Source organism: Camellia sinensis, chromosome 13, assembly GCF_055761805.1.
Source record: "Camellia sinensis isolate YWXY chromosome 13, ASM5576180v1, whole genome shotgun sequence".
In the NCBI taxonomy this organism is placed as follows: domain Eukaryota; kingdom Viridiplantae; phylum Streptophyta; class Magnoliopsida; order Ericales; family Theaceae; genus Camellia; species Camellia sinensis.
The window spans coordinates 28,359,166-28,377,851 of NC_138973.1; the positions used below are offsets into that span (position 1 = coordinate 28,359,166).

The 18,686-nt window shown below is 35.0% G+C and overlaps 1 protein-coding gene and 1 long non-coding RNA gene across 2 annotated transcripts; both read right to left on the minus strand.

The window, feature by feature from the left end:
• Positions 1–7,254: 7,254 nt before the first annotated feature.
• On the minus strand, positions 7,255–10,318 carry LOC114263049 (uncharacterized). Its single transcript, XM_082903876.1, has 4 exons — positions 8,869–10,318; positions 8,492–8,769; positions 7,976–8,380; positions 7,255–7,884 (listed from the first exon to the last, which is right to left on the minus strand). The coding sequence occupies exons 1-4, from the start codon at positions 10,014–10,016 to the stop codon at positions 7,637–7,639; spliced, it is 2,079 nt and encodes a 692-aa protein (XP_082760002.1). The 5' UTR covers positions 10,017–10,318; the 3' UTR covers positions 7,255–7,636.
• A 155-nt stretch (positions 10,319–10,473) lies between these two features.
• Positions 10,474–11,279, minus strand: LOC145806561 (uncharacterized). Its single transcript, XR_014349885.1, has 2 exons — positions 11,081–11,279; positions 10,474–10,700 (listed from the first exon to the last, which is right to left on the minus strand). It is a non-coding gene; the product is annotated as an uncharacterized LOC145806561 (long non-coding RNA).
• Positions 11,280–18,686: the final 7,407 nt, after the last annotated feature.

The window sequence follows — 18,686 nt, forward strand, 5'->3', positions numbered from 1 at the left end:
ATAATGTAGCTTACGATGAACCATTCACTTCAAAACAAAATATCATTAAATATATATTTATTTATAATAATAGTATTATCACATCATTATTATACAATTTTTTGTATTAATTTTATGTATGTATAGAATTTTTCTAGATAATATTAAAATAAAATTCTATCAATATTTTTGAAATGAATCTCAATCACATTTGAAACAAATCTCAATCACATATTATTTTTTTAAAATATAAATCTTTAAGTACATGACATTTTGATATTACACATTATTGCATGTATACTTTAAGGATGAAATGATTATTTTTATAAAATATTTTTCATTACACCTAGTAATACTCAAATAAATATCATGTGACAACTTGATTGAATGTGACTGCATATGTGGCTCTACCATCACAAGTTTAGGACAAATCTATTCAACAACTACTTTGTGTTTTTTGTTGCAATTCAACAACCATTTACTTTGGCTTCGTTTGAAGAAAAAAAAAATTTAGTTTAATTTTTTGATTTTTTAATTATTTTAATTTGATTAAAAAAATTTCATTTGAGATGAATATTTAATTTTTATTGTAATTTTATGAAAAAAAAAATAAAATTATTATGATTTAAATATAATATTATTAATTTTTTAATATATTTGACCTTTTAATATAAATTAAATTAATCCCAACCATCTTGGCTTTGTGAAAAATGATTAAACCATTGAACAAAAATAATTAACCAACCTCTTCCATCAGTCCCATCTAAAAAATGGAAAGGAAAAAAAAAAACCTTTCATCACTTAATTGAATATTTTATCGGACTCAAATCAAGGATTTATATGTGTTGAACAAATTAAAAATATAAAATAAGAAAAATATCAATGCCCATACAGTTTTAAGTATATACATATATATAAATATTCTTACAACCACTAAGAAGTTTTTAAGAACATAATTAAAATATTTTGAATTTGTAGCAATAAACTTGTCACATGTATCAATTAAGAGTATGTGCTATATCAGAAGAAATCAGACCTAAGACGTTCGAGTTTACTGTTCATTCCATATAAAAAAACCCCTTTTATCACTAGGTTACCCACGCGGGTTGCATTTGGCCTTTAGCTTACTCCATGTGTTAGGTACGTTCCAATAGTTAAAGGTTAAAGTCTTCTTTGTCATCCTTTAAAAAAGTCACTATCTTATTTAAATCATATAGTTTTATGAAAAATGTCTTGTAATTCAAATTTTGTGACTCAAAAATGGCTCAAATTGTTAAAACGACGTCGTTTTGGCCATTTTTATGTTGTTTTGTACTCAAAACGACGTCGTTTTGGCCATTTGAGCCACTTTTGAGCCACAAAATTTGAGCTACGTAGCATTGTCGTAATTTTATTTAAGTCATATCATCTCTTTAACACATCACTTCAAATCTAACTAATATCCAACTCATATTTCATAAAAAATGAAAAAATACACTTATTTAGATCATCCCAAACCACTCCTAAGATTTAGGAGGTGCAATTTGGACGGGCTTAATCCGAGCAATCTAAATCCAGCTCGAAATTTTTTAGGGCTTAGACAAGATATTTCCAAATTCAGTACGGGCTTAGGTAAAAAATTCAGAAACCCGAATTAAATTTAAACGGGCTTGGGCAATGACATCAAACAACTCAAGCAATCCGAAACCCGAATTATACATATATAGATATAAAAATATTAAACATATATATATATATATATATATATATATATAAATTATTAGTCATTATATGATATTAAAGTAATTTAGATTATTAAATCATATTGAGTATATATTATATATACAAGTAATATAAAATCTTTTTTTTTTTTTTTAAATTTTCACTCATAAATTGTAAAAACTACTATAGCAGCATCTCTCTTACATTATATAAATGATTTGTTTTGATGGTATTAATGATTTTCTATATATATATAAAATGTAAATATAGTCAAATTTTAATAATTTAATAATGTAGCCGGAAAAAAAAAATCACAATTTGGGCAATTCAGATTTAACTTGGGTCGGGCTTGGGCATGCAACCTCAGGTTACAATTCGGGCTTGAGTGGGCCTGGACAGATCTCAACACAACTTGAATTAGGTTTGGGATGTTCTAAAAAAGTGCACTTTTTGACTTGTTGGCTTATATGGGTTGAGTTTGAGTTGGGTTTGATGTGATGGGTTAGAGAGGTGATGTGATTTAAATAAGATGATATGACTTAAATAAGATAGTGACTTTTTAACTTTTTATATTATTTAATTTATGCCAAACCAACCCTTAAACAACCTCCTAATCTGACCAAATCCGCCCGAATTCCACCCCTACTAAGATTGCCATCTGTGGCCCATCCCATGCAGGCCAGAGAGAAAAATGAAATAAATTATGGAAGATTTGAATAGCCTATAAAATATGAGAGAGAGAGAGAGAGTACTAAGGAAGCTTGCCCTCTAGGGATGGCAATTTGAAACCGACCCGATGGGGATCCCTGACCCCGATCTCGATTTGAGCGGTTTTTTCCCGAAAAATACCCCTGACGGGGAGGGGACGGTATTTGAAAATCAATTCCCGATCTGTTTCGGGCCGGGGACGGTGATCAGTGTTCAAGCCCCGGCCCGGCCCCGTCCCTGTCCCCGTCCCCGGTCCCATCCCCGAATTTTCCCGAAATAAAATTACATTTATACCCTTTATATTTATATTATATGCATATATATATATAATATATCTGTGTTGTTTTTTTTTATGTTTTTTTGGAGGAGCTGTGTTGTTTTATATCTCTTACTCTCTAACCTGTTTCTGACTCTCATCTCAACTCTCTTTTTTTTTTTGATCGGAATCTCAGCTCTCTCTTTCACTCTCACTCTCTTTTTGACTCTCATCTCAACTCTCACTCTTAACTCTCTCGTTTCTCATGGCCACCACCACCGTAGGTTCGAGCCCACTGCTACAGCCGCAGAGGTGTACTCAGATCTAACAGATCTGTTCTCTCTCTCTCTCTCTCTCTCTCTCTCACTCTCTCTCTCTTTGTGATCTGATCATTGTCGCCGCTGCATGATCATCAATCGTCGCCGCTGCATACCCTGCCATCGTCGCCGGCGAAGAAGTATGGGGTTTTAGCTCCGCTGTAAGACGACTCTCTCTCTCTCTCTCTCCCCCTATATTCTCTCTCTTCATTTCAGTTCTAAATCTAAAGTGTTTTTCTTCGCCATTTCTCAGATCTGAACCAGATGGTGAAAGAAAATGAACCAGATCTGAGGGCTTGTACATTTTTAATGATTGTTGATGATTGAACCAGAATTTTTTTTTTTATAAGTTGTTGATGATGAAAAAAATGGGTCGGGGATATTTCAGGGTCGGGGAAACCCGCTCCCCGTTGGGGGCGGGGATGGAGACGACGGTAGGTTCCCCGTCGGGGATCGGGGCCGGGGCCGGGGCCGGGGCCGGGGCCGGGGCCGGGGAGATATTCACAATCGGGGATCGGGGACGGGGAGGGTGATCCCCGGCCCTGCCCCGCCCCGTTGCCATTCCTATTGCCCTCTTGTTCATCAAAGTCAAGGCTAATCTCTCTGTCCCGAGAACAGCACGCCAGTCTGCTTCTCATGATCATCATCTTTTCTTGCACCCTAGTTGATCTTCATAGCAAATTTTCAGCAAAACCCAGATAACTGGTCTGGTATATTCCAAAAGCTATGGCTATGCACCACCCCCTCACTGCTGGAAAATACACATTTAGCAGCGTTTTATAGGTGTAAAAAATATCGTTTATTTTTTTGTGACGTTTAGTACCAAACATTGATAACGCAACCGTCGCTATAACTTTACGACGATTGGAAAACATTGTTATATTAGTATAGGCGGCGTTTTTAATTTTAAAAACGCCTCCAAATGCCCTATCCTAACGTACTATGACGTCACTATAGTTTTAGCGACGTTTTTAAAATGCCATCATAGGTTTTTTTAATTTTAAAAATTCTAACCGTTAGTATGATAGTGACATTTTTAGGAATGCCGTGTTATCTTCTTTCTTTTTTTTTTTTTTGAAATTGTGCTAATTTTATGTGATTGAACTAAAAGAATACCTAAAATAAAACTGAATAACACTAATATGAAATAATAATTTCCATTCAAATAGCAAATGCAGCATTAATTCATTTTCCCATTCAATTTAATATCCAATCACCTTTACCCACAAAATAACATATCCAAAAATTAAATTCACAATTCTCAATGAAAAAATTACTACTTTGTATACAAAGCCACAAAATAACATTATCCTCTTCTCTCTCTCACCACTTCCCCGTTTAACACAAAAAATAAGAAGAAAGTGAACAAAAACACCCAACCCCCCAGTCAGATCAAAGGAAAAAAAAAAAGAAAAAAAAGAATAGAAATAATAATCTAAAGGAAAGCCCCATACCCATCCATCCTTCACCGTCATTTTGAATCGATCTCCGTGCTGCTTCCCATGGCCTTCAATCCTCTCGGTCTCTGCCAATCATAAAACATAATAATAATAATAATAATAAAAACAAAGCCAATAAAAGATGTGCAGTGAATAGATAACAAAAATAAATATGAGAAGTTCAAGTTACTGAATGTTATTTTAAATAGTCACATTAGGTTAAATTAACCTTGGGTATTTCAAACTATTAGAAAGTACGCTATTTTAAATAGTCTACCCAACAATGCCTTTCACCACACCAAGAGAAAGGCCAACTGACTCTAGCACAGATCCTTGTTCAATATGAAGCTGAAACAAGAAATTAACAGAATAACAATATAAGAATTCACAAAAAAAAATTTACGTTTGGTTTCATAAGAATTCAGGTCTGCATATAAACCGCCAAGGAAGAATAAATCAACATAATTCAGATAAAAGTAAAATAATGAGAAGCATCTAAGTGCAAGAGTATAATTAAATTATGAAGGTAGAAATTGAAATAGAAGAATAGTTACAAAATTTTATTTATAACGAGTGAAGGAAGGGTAATAAAAGAGCAAGGTATAAGCTTGACCACATGGTTTAGATCATCACAAGAACTTGTTAATAAGAACAGAAAAATGAATGTGACAATGAGAAAGAAGAAAACAAACACAAAGCTGACATTATAGAGAACAACAAGGTTAAGAAATATAACCTTAGCTAGTCCCTCCCCTTCATTTTCTGCTAGAGTCTTTGTGTTAGGCTTAAAACTTGTCTTGGCAACACTTATCTCAAACCCCTCTATTTCAGCTTTCTCTCTCTCGCTTGAGGCTGCAAAATTTTAGCTGTTAGTCAACTATAGGTAAATTACAAGAATATGGTGGGTAAGCTTTTTTATTTCACTATCCAATAAGAACAAAAGAGAGAATAAAAATGCACACATCCCTTTTTATTTATTTTATTCTATTTGTAGATTTGGTATGAGAATTAGAAAATTTGATATTCACCTCTGTGTTAGAATGGCAATAAAAACAATACCCAATGGTTATCCATGGAGACCCTACACGAAAAATGTGGATTTTCCTTATTTTTCTATCCATTAGGTTAGTAGGTGATCTAATTTAATTCCCCATCGGGGAATGGGCCGGGCTCATTTCTCCTTATGTTTTGACATCCTGTTTACAGCTAGGGTTTTCTCACTCTCTCTCACTCCCACACTCCCACTCCAGATCAGATTTCCAGCACCGAAAGCAGCTAGATTTCTAGCATCGAAAGCAGCTAGAGATCAGAGTTCTCCGGCGATCTCGTTGGCGCTTAACATAGTTCTCCTGCGTGGTGAGTTCTATCTCTCATTTCTCTTTCTCTTTCTCTTTCTCTATCTCTCTCTCTCGTTCTCTTTTTGTTCTTCGACTATTTTTGCTTTGTTTTTGGGTCTGATTGAGAAACCCATATGGGCAAATACCTAGTTGAGGATTGATTTTTCGGGTTAATTTATTTTTGCATGTTTGTAGATGCACTTATGAACATGTACTGATGAATTAGCTTGCATGCAATGATTAAGAACATTGTGGGTTTTTCTTCCCTTTTCTCGGCAACCAAACAGGGACCTGGGGTTGTTATCTCTGTGACCTGGTCTTTGTTTTACTGTCTTTCACATGCATTGGAATGATGAAAATGTACGAATATAGTATAATTAGATGAAAGATTATGGATTTTTTTCTCAACAAGGAAACAGATTAACTCGGATTTTTATCTTTGTGAATCTCTGTTCTATTATTTTTCTGACCATCATGATGATAGAGGGTTAATAATTGGTTGGGTAGTTGAAATTGGAGATTACAATTCATGGAATTGTAGAATTAGATGAAAGATTATAGACCTTGTCTTATCTTTCTTACTCTTTCTCAGCATGAAAACAGAGTAACTAGGGAGTTTCATCTATGTAAATATCCCCAAATTCCCCTCTTTCCCAATTCATATTAGCTGCTTAATTTGAGATCTTTAGTGTATTGTTTTTTTATGGGTACCTGAAAAAATGGCAAATTTTAGTTGGAAAATAGCTTATTTGACAATTGAAATTCTTTGTTATTTTATTTTATTTTTAACATGTGGTTGTTGATGAACACACTATGTGATTGATAGTCATTGTATTTAATGTGTCAAAACCAAAGACAAACAATTAACCTATATTCTCAAAGTTTAAAAACAACATATAATCAACTCGAGGTTTTTCAATGATTATGTGATATTGTAGTGTTGATTAGCAATTACTTTTGTGTTATATACATATTGAACTGAAGGAAATGTTATGTTTTTCTTTTGTTTTTCTACTTTAGCTGCCACATACAGTATATTAGTAGATACAGTGATGATAATCAGGAGGTTCATTGCAAGTCATTCTGCGATGAAAGGCATTCTAAGTTGCAATGTTAAATTAAGAGCACTGTTGGAATTCCATTAAATGTTTGGATGCACCATTAAATTCCATTCCTTGTATATCATTCGTTTATTCATTTTTTTAATAAGATATGAGAATTCAGTATGCTCTTAGCAATTAACGGATTGTGGGTAAAAATCAAATAGTATGTAATTCTGGAATAATCAATTTACCTCCCATCTCCATGGATTGAAGTCAAGGGGATCTTTATATTTGGCAAGGTTCAAGTGTATAGATGGAGGATAGACCGTAACTGCCCAACCAGCTGGAATGGTATAGCCAAGGTTGTTAAGATCGGGATCCTACATAGGATCGTTTTGGGGGTCTGGAGGATCGGATCGTAGGATCGGATCGGATCGGGGATCGTAAGATCCTACTAAAACGATGAAAAAATGCAATAATTCTTATATGTCTAACGAATACTATCAAAATACATATAAAATGACCCAAAAAAAACTTGAGAATGTAGCTCAAATGGTAGAGCTCTCATACTTATGAGCAGATCGAGGTTCAAACCCTCGCATTCTCACTTGTGTGCCTTGTTCACTAACAATAATCAATTCAAATATACATTTTGCACATTTTTTTAAACAAAGAAAACATAATAAAAGAAGGTGGCAATTCAAGTTGTCATTCAAACATTTTCCTCAAATCTTAACAAAAGAACATATTAAAAGAAAATAGCAATTCAACTTCAAGTCTTCAAGTTAACACTTGCAGAACATTGATATCCTTAACAAAACAAACTAAAATAAGAGAAGAATAAATAAACAAGAGACTAAAATAAGTCATCATCTTCATCGCCGAAATCATCATTGCCACAATCAACAACATTGTTGATCTTATTGTCTCCCTCATCTTCATCATCACCCACAGTATCACCCAACTCCTCAATGTCATCATCACCAATAGTAGCATCATCAAAGTCATGATCAAAATCCCTTGGAGCATTCATGTTGTCATCCATATCATCATCATCACTTACTTCATGAATTTCACCAACATTTTCTCCAATATGGTCATGGCCTAAGTTAGAGTTAAAAAAAAAAAATCCAACTTAAATCCAAATTGCAACTTCTAATTAAAACTAAAAGATGTATCATGTACCTAGACTTACATGCTTGTTCCAAATCCCTTGCAAGAGCATCTACCTCCTCATCTTCTGAATGACATCCATGTCGAGCATTCCTATCAAGCACACTCAACCAATTTCCTTCTCTTGGAAGAGTCGGCTTCTCTCTCTCTGTTATCCACTCATCGTCTGATGGAACATCATCCAAACATAATGGATTCATGATTGCTTGTCTATTCTTGTGCCTTTGTCTCAGTTTCAAATTGTACATGACAAAGACCAAGTCATTCATTCTCCTTTGGTGTAAACGATTCCTTCGCTTTGAGTGTACCATCTCAAAAGCACTCCAATTGCGCTCACTCCCCGATGAACTGCATGTTAGACTTAATACCCTAATTTCAAACCTCTTCAACTCAGGACATTCATCACCAAAAGAGTCCCACCAATCCCCTACATCAAAATTTTAATTAAGTAGTTCAAAATTTAAAGTTCTTCAAAACAAATAATCATAACATAAGATTGATACAACTTACAAATCAACTTAGGGTAAAAATAAATAACCTGGAGATCTCTTTTTTCTAGTCAAGATTGCATTCTGTATACCAAAGAGTCCTCTTGCATTCTTGAATGCATCAATTTGCAAATCTATCTTCACCCTCTCATTAGTGTCAGGGACCATTTTTTCAAGACATTTGTACAACCCAATTTTAATCTCTGCATCAGCTTGAAAATTGGGACTATAATGAAGCTGAGGGTTCAAGAAGTATGCTGCAGTATGCAATGGGTGATGGAGTTGGGTTTCCCATCTTTTATCAATGATGGCCCATATAGGATCATAGCTGACACAATTTAATAAATATTATTAATGAATAAATAAAAAGTTTAGGGAAATAGTATTAAAGAGTAAATAAATAGCCAACACTAAATAAAAAGTTTACCATCTTAGGACATTATTGAAATTCTTTTGAATTTCCTCTTTCGCACGATCCATTGCTTCATAAATGAATCCCATTGCCGGATGCTCATATGAATCCACCAACCTAAGTACCTTAATGAGAGGTACTGCAGCCTTCAAGCGGGTAGAAACACCCTTCCAAAAATATCGATTGTCCAAAACAATATTTTTAATTTTTTTTCCCTTTTCAGACTTCGCAAATCTACTATTCCTCCACTTGTTTGATGTAAATAGAGAGAACAATGCACCTTTTTGCTCATGACGACGTCTCAATGTCAAGTAAGATGTAGCAAACCGAGTTACCGCAGGCCTTATAAATTCAATGTCTTTTGTAAACTCCTTCATCCAATGAATAAGATTGGTTCTTGAATAAATGTATGCCACAATCTTTTTTCCTTTACCAATTGTAACACGATGAACTTGTATTTCCTTCTCAAAATCTTCTAACATCAAATCTATGCAATGGGCGGCACAAGGAGTCCAAAACATGCCCTTTCTTTTATCCATTAACATTTGTCCCGCCAATTTATAATTAGAAGCATTGTCAGTTACAACTTGCACAACATTTTCTTCTCCAACCTTCTCAACAACCTCATCTAACATCTTAAAAACCTTTTCACCCGTTTTTGAAATGTCGGATGTATCTAGCGATGACAAGAAAATAGTTCCATTAGGGCTATTCACAAGAAAATTACATATGGATCTTCTCTTTCTATCTAACCATCCATCCGACATAATTGTACATCCGGTCTTCTTCCATTGTTCCTTAAACTCATCAACCAATTGTAGTGTCTCATGCACTTCTTTTTTTAAAAATGTCACCCTAATTTCATGGTAAGATGGTGGCACAAGTCCTTTTCCATAATCCCCAATCTTCTTAACCATGAGTGGAAATATAGGGTTGTCGATACAATTAAAAGGAATTGCACTAGTGTAAAAAAAACGAGCTATGGTTTGACAAACATCATCTCTCTCTTCTTTCTTAAACATTTGATTGAGAGTTTTTTGATTTTGACGTCCAGATTTCTTCATCACAAATTTATCCATGGCACCCACCCGTTTTTGTTTGTTTTGATGATGACATGATAATAGTTCCACCTCCTCTTCAGAATCATCACCAACATCAAACATCTTTCTCTTTTTATTTTAAGACTCTAATGTTTGAGTTCTTAAAAGACTCATGAACTTTCCTCTAACATCTTCTGGGACTTGAGGACATGGCTCAACATTTTGATGAGTACAAGCTAAATGATGTTTTAATCTAAATATACCTCCCGATCGAGTCACGTTACAATACTTGCATTGTACCTTTTTGGTTGCAGCATCTATTTCAATTCCATGTTCCCAACCAGGATCTGTTCGGTTACCCGCAACATTTTTCCTCTTCCTCCCTCTTCCAGAACCAGAGGCAGACATTGTTAACTCAATTCACAAACCTACAATCATATATTGAATAACACTGAATCAATTTACTACAATTTATAATTTGATAGTTGTGAAATATCAGAGAGAAAAAAGTCAAGTTACAGTAAAAAATAAATTGATTACAATAGTAATACCATGATGCCCTACAAAGGCCTCATTGAAATTATAGATAAGGATAAATTAGAATTTAGAAGTTAATTTACAAATGAAAGACTACATAATCATAAGCAACTTTAGCTTATGTTAATAAAAAGACAGAGCAAACATTGAATCAACTCACTAGGTAATCTAAAGTCATGTTACAATTTACAAATTAATTGAGAACAAACCTGTATGAAGCTGCACTTTTCCTTGGTGGTATCTACGCACTTTTCCTTGGTGGTATGGTATCTGCAAAAATAAATTACAAGTTCAAAATTAGGTTGACAGGAAAATGGAAAAATGGAAGAAGGGGAAAAATGGAAGAAGAAGGGGAAAAGGGGGAAAAACAAAAGGGGAATGAAAGACAGAAAAATGGAAGAAGAGGAAAAAAAAAACAGTAGCAAAGGAAAAAGAAGATGGAAGAGAAGAAGAAAAGGAGTCGAAGAAGACGAACAGAGGAGAAGAAGGAGTCGAAGAAGACGAACAGAGAAGAAGAAGGAGTCGAAGAAGACGAACAGAGGAGAAGAAGGAGTCGAACAGAGGAGAAGAGAAGGAGTCGAAGCACAGAGAAAAATGAGCCGAACAGAGAAGAAGAAGAAGAAGAAGAAGACGAAGAAGAAGAAGCATACCCGGAATCTGGATGGAGGCTGGATGGAGGCTGCTCAGCTCTCGTGACCAACTTTCCCCCAATATTTTGCCCTAATCTCATGTCGTGGACTCGTGGGTCTTTAGAAAATGCATCAAACCTGTAATAAAAATATCAGAAAAAAGGCCAAAAGTAGGATTGTATATTATCGCGATCCAAATACGATCCTACGATCCCACGTACGATCCTGCAACGATCCTGAACAAAATACGACTCATTATGCGATCCAGATCGATTCTCCAAAAGTGGATCGTAGGATTGTACGATCCTACGATCCGGATCGCGATCTTAACAACATTGGGTATAACCTGCATTTATCCCAATTTTTATGCTAAGGTATGTCAAATTGGATGTATTTTTCTTTGTAGGAATAAATTCAAAGCTATTGGCATTGATAGAAATTGACCACTTAATTGTATATGTACATACCTTTATAATTAATTTCTTTTAGTGCTTTTCTGAAAATTGCTGGAACTATATTTGTGAGCCTGACTGTTTCATTAATGAACTGTAATTTTACTTTAAAAGTTAGCACTAAGATAACTTCTATAGACTTATGAGAGAAAAAAAACCACCTGGAATGTAAATGTCATTGATTTATCCAGAATTTAGCTGTGTTTGGAAATTCAGCTCTAACTCTTTTTCGAGCTTCAAAAGGAAAGGCTCATATTTGAAGTTTTATAGTTACTTCTTTCAAAAAGAAAGGCTTATTATTGATGTTTCATTTTCTGGATTTTACAATGAAACCAAGACCAAGTGGGGTTGAGTTTTTTTTCTTGTTTTGAGAAGTTTTATTTATTTTCTAGAGTTGAGTTTAGTTATATGAGTTTGCAATTCCTAGTCTTATTTATTTATTTATTTATGTTCTCCAGGATTTTTAAGCATTGATAATGTCAGAATTTAGAGCAACATTTTTTTCTTTGATCTTTATTACCCTTGTGTAGGTTTTGTTGCTGGAGCGTTGTTGCTATTGGAATGCTGCTGCTGCTGGAGTGCTGCTACTGTAAGAAACTTGTAAAGACTTAAAGTTGAAATGTCAAAGAATGCTCTTTGTTGAATTGGAAGCTGAAATGCTAAAGAATGTGCATTGGGAGTTTAGTGTGTTTTGCTTCTAGTTGAATTAAGCCTTACTATGAACATCTAACTACTTTAATAATTTTGTGCAATTCATTTATGATGTTCAGAATTACACAGATAGATACTTTGACATACATGTGTATTTAGAGTGAAGTCATCCATATGTGGGTTTTGGTTGGCAAAGAGTTTTGTGACATGATTTTGTTGGTTCTATCTTTAGGATCATTGCTGTGCATTTTGATTTGTTATAATTTTTTTATTTTTTTGTGCGCGCTACTGTTGGGATAAACATAGGTAGCTCTGTATTAGTGTTGGTTGGTAGAGATCAACAAACAATTCCTTCTTTATGTCCTGATGCAATTTAATGTGGGTCTTATAACACTTTCTTCAAACAGATTCTTTCACATTTTATTTCTTCAAACAGGTTCTTATAACATTGTAAACAGGCTTTTATAACATTATAGGGGAGAGAAAGAGAGATGTTAGTAATTTTTTTTTTAATCTGCCACGTTCTTCTACGTGTTTTTTTCAATTATTAAAACTTATTTGATTGTCTCAAAATTATATATTTTATTATTTTAAAACAAATTTTTTAATTAATTAATTAATGTGTATTTGGTTTTGTTATTGAACCAAATAAAATAAAATAAGATTGAATGCATATTTAGCTTTTGTTGTGAACCTTTACAAAAAAAAAATTAAAAAAAAAATAATTATATAAAAAATTAAATGTATATTTAGCTTTTGTTGTGTATCTTAAAAAATAAAATAAAATAAAAATGGAGGTCAAAGTGGGTTGGGGAAAATCTAAACCCATTAGGAGATGGGAGGGTGGTACCCATGAGGAATCAGAAATGGGGAATGGGAAAAATTTATTATAGGGGAACGGAGATGGAGAATCAATATCCGCCTCATTAATCTCCCATTGCCATCCCTATCTGTGAGTCCAACCATACTAATTTCTGGGTGAGTGAAAAGAAAACACCATTCCAAATAAACCATAGAACCTAAAATGTTGTATTTACTTGCATGTAGGATACGTTTCTGAAGGTAATTATGGATGGAAATTTGTAGTAGTCCATTTGCCAGTTTCTTTGCTTATCTTAATCCCACTTGCAAAGCACCTTTCATAGCAGCATCCATGAGACCTAGACCAGCCCCTGTCCATGAAGTACAATTCAAGAGAATTGCAATCTGTAGAAAGTAATAAGTAGGCTCATACAATCCATATAAATTTTGGGCTGAAAAAATTGAATTCTACAATGTATCTTGTGTTGTTCACTTGCAGTTCCACACTCCATATACATCTACATGAATAAGTATATACATGGAAGGTTAACCTCTTTCCCAAATTCCAATGCTTGCAAGTAATGCGGATGAGTTGGTCTCATCCTCGAAGAACCCAAATACACGACTCCCTTTCCTAGCCTGTGAATGAGCTCATAGCACCGTTCTATCTCTTTTTTGACCTTTTATCAATGAGTTCATATTAGTGAACGAGTTTTTGACAGATTTCATTAAATTGAAGAGTATGTTCCATGTTTACAAAAAAAATGGTTAATATAGCCAGATGAAGTAGCACCACGATGCCATGTATGAGCAAATTCAACCAATCGTTTTTTAGGGATTCAAGAAGTTATGATATCCACTATGAATTAGAATGCTGATTCTTAGAAAATGAAGCTGGAACACCAAAACTTCACCAATGTCCTCATTTCATCTCTTCCAAAACCTGGTGTAGTTCATAGGCATTATGTGATGCATCAGAATTTTGATAAAACAAATGTAAAACATAAATTCTTGAGGTGTTGCAAAACAGAGAGAAATATAGAACATATAAAAAATAACTTCATCTTACAAGCCATTTTTGAAAAAAATAAATTATCGTCTCAAGCACATTCAGCAAGAATGACAAGGTAGTAGATTTTACAGACAGGTTTCAACAAAATATTATATTCATGCCACTTGTTAAGGGTGAGCTCCCTTCAATATTTACCTCTCCAGCTCATACAATAGCTTCTCCACCAAGATTTGTCAAACTTGAACAGGAAGACAAAGGAAAATTCTGACTTTCTAGTCCATCTTCAATATCCCAATCAATGTTGTCACTCTCTTCCCCAGAGGCATTCCCACCCTACAAATTAGGGGTGAGCAGCGGATATACCGATCCGCTAAAACCGACCGAACCGAACTGATCCGCAACATTTTGGACGGATGCGTGATGATGAGCGGATGGTTGCGGATTGATTTTCTCCAATCCACCAATTTGGCGGACGGATGGCGGATTTGAGATTTCTTTTGGCTGCAACCGAACCGCCAAACCGCGAGCACCCCTAGTAATTTATAGGAGTTTGTGTTTTCAATTTGTTTAAATATTATGTTTGTGTTTTCAATTGAAAAATAGTTTAAATATTCTATTGAAAAAAAGTTTTCAATTTGAATATATTTTTTGAATTGAAAAAAATAAACGTATTATTTATCTATATTTTTTGGTTTTTAAACCTAACTATAAAAATAATAAATAGAAAATATGATATATGCTGGTTGGTTGTTGTTTTCAAAAACATATATAGATGTAACAATACAGAAACATACAATCTCTACTACTGCTCTGTTCATGGTTTTGGTGGTTTGAATTGTTATTATATTTTAAGAACCACAGATTGTAATACTTTATGTGGATGAATCATGCTGTAATTGTAATATGTGGATGAGGCATGCAGTGATCGTGATATTCTAAAGTTTTAAACTTCTTTCTTTAGATAAAGCATACAGTGATTGTAATATTTTTTTAAGTCATTGACTGTAATACTTTTTTTTTTTAGAAAGTGCATAAGTTGAATTATGTTGAAAATTTATAAAATTTTAAACCGTCAAACCGATTTGCATCCACCCGCCAAACTGCCAATCCGCTTAATCCACATCCGCCGAATTGGCGAACGGATGCGGATTGATTTTTCTCCAATCCGCCAATCTGGCGGACGGATGGGGGATTGGAGGTTCCGTGGCCGCAACCGACCCGCGCCCACCCCTACTACAAATAATTAAAACACACCTCTTGGTTTTTTAGCTTTCGAAGGTTAGTATTGTAATTTTAAGCGTGCCAACAAAGGATCAATCAGTCCTTACAGAAAATTAGTTGCCAACCAATTATCAGACGATTGTTGTTTTAGTTCTTTCAACCTCAATGAAGAGGACTTTTACTAGTGGCTTGTTTAGGAGAATTTAGCAAACAACAATTAAATAAAGAACAATTGCAGCATTTCATTAAGTAAAAATGAAAACTTATAATGATTTGACCCAGCCTCGTAGAGGTTTACAGCAACAAGCTATTCGAAACTACTCCTATGAATAAAGTGCAATACAGGAATTTGAAGTGCAGAAATGTAAAGGACTGTAAAAACTGGAAAGTAAATAAAAACTGGTTTCTAGATCTGAGTTTGTGTCCTCTTTTGGGGCCTTCTCTGCTATTTATACTTCTCAATGATAACCGTCGAAGTGGGCTCCTAACCGTCGAAATATCCCTCCATGATCGCTTATCATGCTTTCTCACAGTCAGCTCCACTACGCCATGTTTGTAGTTAGGTTTCCCTCCTGATTTTGAATTTGAACATTGTGAGTAACCGTTAGGCCACATCACCTTATATCTCTCGATCATTCCAGTGCTACGCAGACCCATTATTACCAGTATGGGTTAACACATGTCTGACTATGGTTGACGATTTGTGATATCTTCCCAAATTGCCCTTCCCATGCCACATGTTGAATCGTGATTGGCTTATATAATTTATGCAGCCAACATTACCCCCCACACTAATATACTCAATACTTGGTGATATTAGTAGATCAAAACACTTCATCCACGTCCTAGGACGTGCATGAGTTTCACATCTTCTTAGAACTGCAACCGGCTGCATTAAATTCTTTTCTACACTTTGAACATTTCCCACTATCTAAGCATTCGAAAAGACTGATACAGTTCGCATGGCCAAACAAACTTTCTTTGACATAAATCGAGCATACGAGGAGTCGTCAGATAATGATGTTTGCCCTCAAAAGAATTTTCATGTATTTATTAGCCATACTTATCCATCTCCATATACTCAAGTTATGGAAGCTTTTGCAAACTATCGACCTTTGGATTACGAACCTATTGTTCATAATTCTTTAACCCAAAACTTTTCAAACATGGATATTGAAAGCTTTTCTTCTAACCCAAAACGTTCTGTGTGGGATGAGGCTGCAATTTCTTCTTCTTTTAAGGCTTTTGGCTGGGATAGCTGGCCAGAACCTGAGGAATCCAAGCTGAGAGAGCGAATTAATCATCACTTCGTCGAATTCATTGATCTTCCATCTTTCTCTCATTTTGCTCGGGGCTCGGTGGTTTACCCATATGTATCCATCGACCGCCGACGTAATTTGGAAAACAACTTACTCATAGCATGGTACACATCCTCCATGCCAACGAAGATAGTGCAAGCCACTTGTCGTCCAGAGAAAGCCCAAGGGTACATCCCATCATTCTTAGCCCAGAGGGCAAAATTTTGCTCTTCTGACTGGCTTGAATGCGTAAACAACCCCCAGTTCCCTTCTTTTTTCAAGATGGACACTCCTGCACCCCCTCTTCTGCAAAACCCTCATTAGCTGGAAGAACTGAGATTTATTTTCTTTGAGAACCAGTTTCTTCCTTCCTATGAACCTCCAGCTCCCCCCCCCACTATCTTTAAGCGATATCAGGCTCAGCTTCTACTTGCGGCATTTTCTCACTTGCCCTTCAATGTTCTTGAGGGTGATGTTCCTCTTAAGAACTTTCGATGGGCTGGTGATGTTATGACCCAAGGCCATGTCCTTAACCCCATTGCCCAAGAAGAGCTTCAGATATTTTTGGATAAACTCCCACTGCTTCTTCATTGGCACCAAACTTTTGTAGCCACCACTCAATCTTGGATAAAATCTCAACCTGTCGAATTCATACCCAGTATAAAAGTAGAGAACCTTATTAACGAGTATAATGATTTCAAGAATAAAGACTCTGCCTACTGGGATGACTTAGATATGGATGAGATGGAACAAGGATTGAAGGAAACAGAGTTTGAAATAAAAGCTGAAAAACTTTTTTATCAAATAAAAGCATATTAGCTTCAGCAACCTAGCTTGGAGAAGATAGAAGACAGAATAAAAAAGGAATAGAAATTCATTAACCACTGTTGCAGCAAATTTCATGACCTTGTCATTTTCTCTATTCCTTATTTTTATGAAATTGAATATGTAGCCAAAAAGGGCTTCTGATGTAATCACTTTCATCTTAGTAAAGCTGAGTTTTCTCTTTTTCACCTAGCGTGGTCTGATTTTATTCTATTTGTTCAGAACAAACAAAATCATAGCTTTGAATTCACCAATTTGTCCTTTGAAACTTGATTTGAACATATCCAATGGAATACTGAAAACCTAATTTGAACTTCCCTTACATATGGAGTGTAATTGATAACCTTTGCCTTAGGTCTTCTTTTCCCAATCATATGGTTAACATAATCAATCAGTTTCGAATCAACTATTTTTGCTTCGAACAAACAGTCTACATTTTCTAAAGTATGGAAACTTCCTTTAAGGATTGCAATGCTTTATTTATTTTTTTTAAAAAAATGATTCCCTTTGTGTTCTTCACTTCTTAACCAAATATTGGTTTTATGTCACTTCGAAGTCTTAGAACAAACAAATTCTAACCGCAGAGTATTTCAACTTTACTTCGAAGAATTTTACTTTCAACAAGAAACCTAAAAGCAGGTCTTCAATCCTCTTGAAGTAAACACATATCTGGGCACTCCTGTACTTTTAGGTATGAAATGTGCTTCGAAGTCAACTTCTTACTTTCAAAGCTCTAGATGAATGTTTGTCACCTGATTTTGGCGCCAAAGCTTGGCTTCGAAGCCAAACATTTGATTTCGAAGCCAATATTAGTATTTGAGATACGTTTCCCTCCCAAATTATCAACATTGAGAGAAACTTCTCACATTCGTACCTCTAGTACTTTTTTATGAATTCTATCCACTTAAAATGATTGGGTATTTTTCTGACAGAAAGGTTTAAAAACCCTTTTATTTCGTGCTTCTAGTTCACTTGTTCGCCTAACACACAAACCCTTCATCTCTATTGACTTCTCTTTTCCCTTACCCTCTTTCTCAACTTCGTCTTCTGAAAAAACTCCTGTCAATGGCTTCTTCCTCCTTGAAAATACTGGTTGTGGAGCGTGTGAGTCCATCCGTAGCCTTAAAAAGGATCATTGCTGAAGAGTGTGAGAAATACAAGGCTGGTGAGAAAAGTGCTATCGATGGGCACATCTTTATTCTCCATCGCCATGAACAACAAGAATAAGTACTTGGGCCCATTTTTAAGGAGATTCCCACTAAGCTTCCAGCTCTGTATCCACGTCTAGAGGATCATTACCTCCTTTATGAAGGCGGTCTTGATTGGGCCCATTTTTAAGGAGATTCCTACCAACTTCTAGCTTCCCT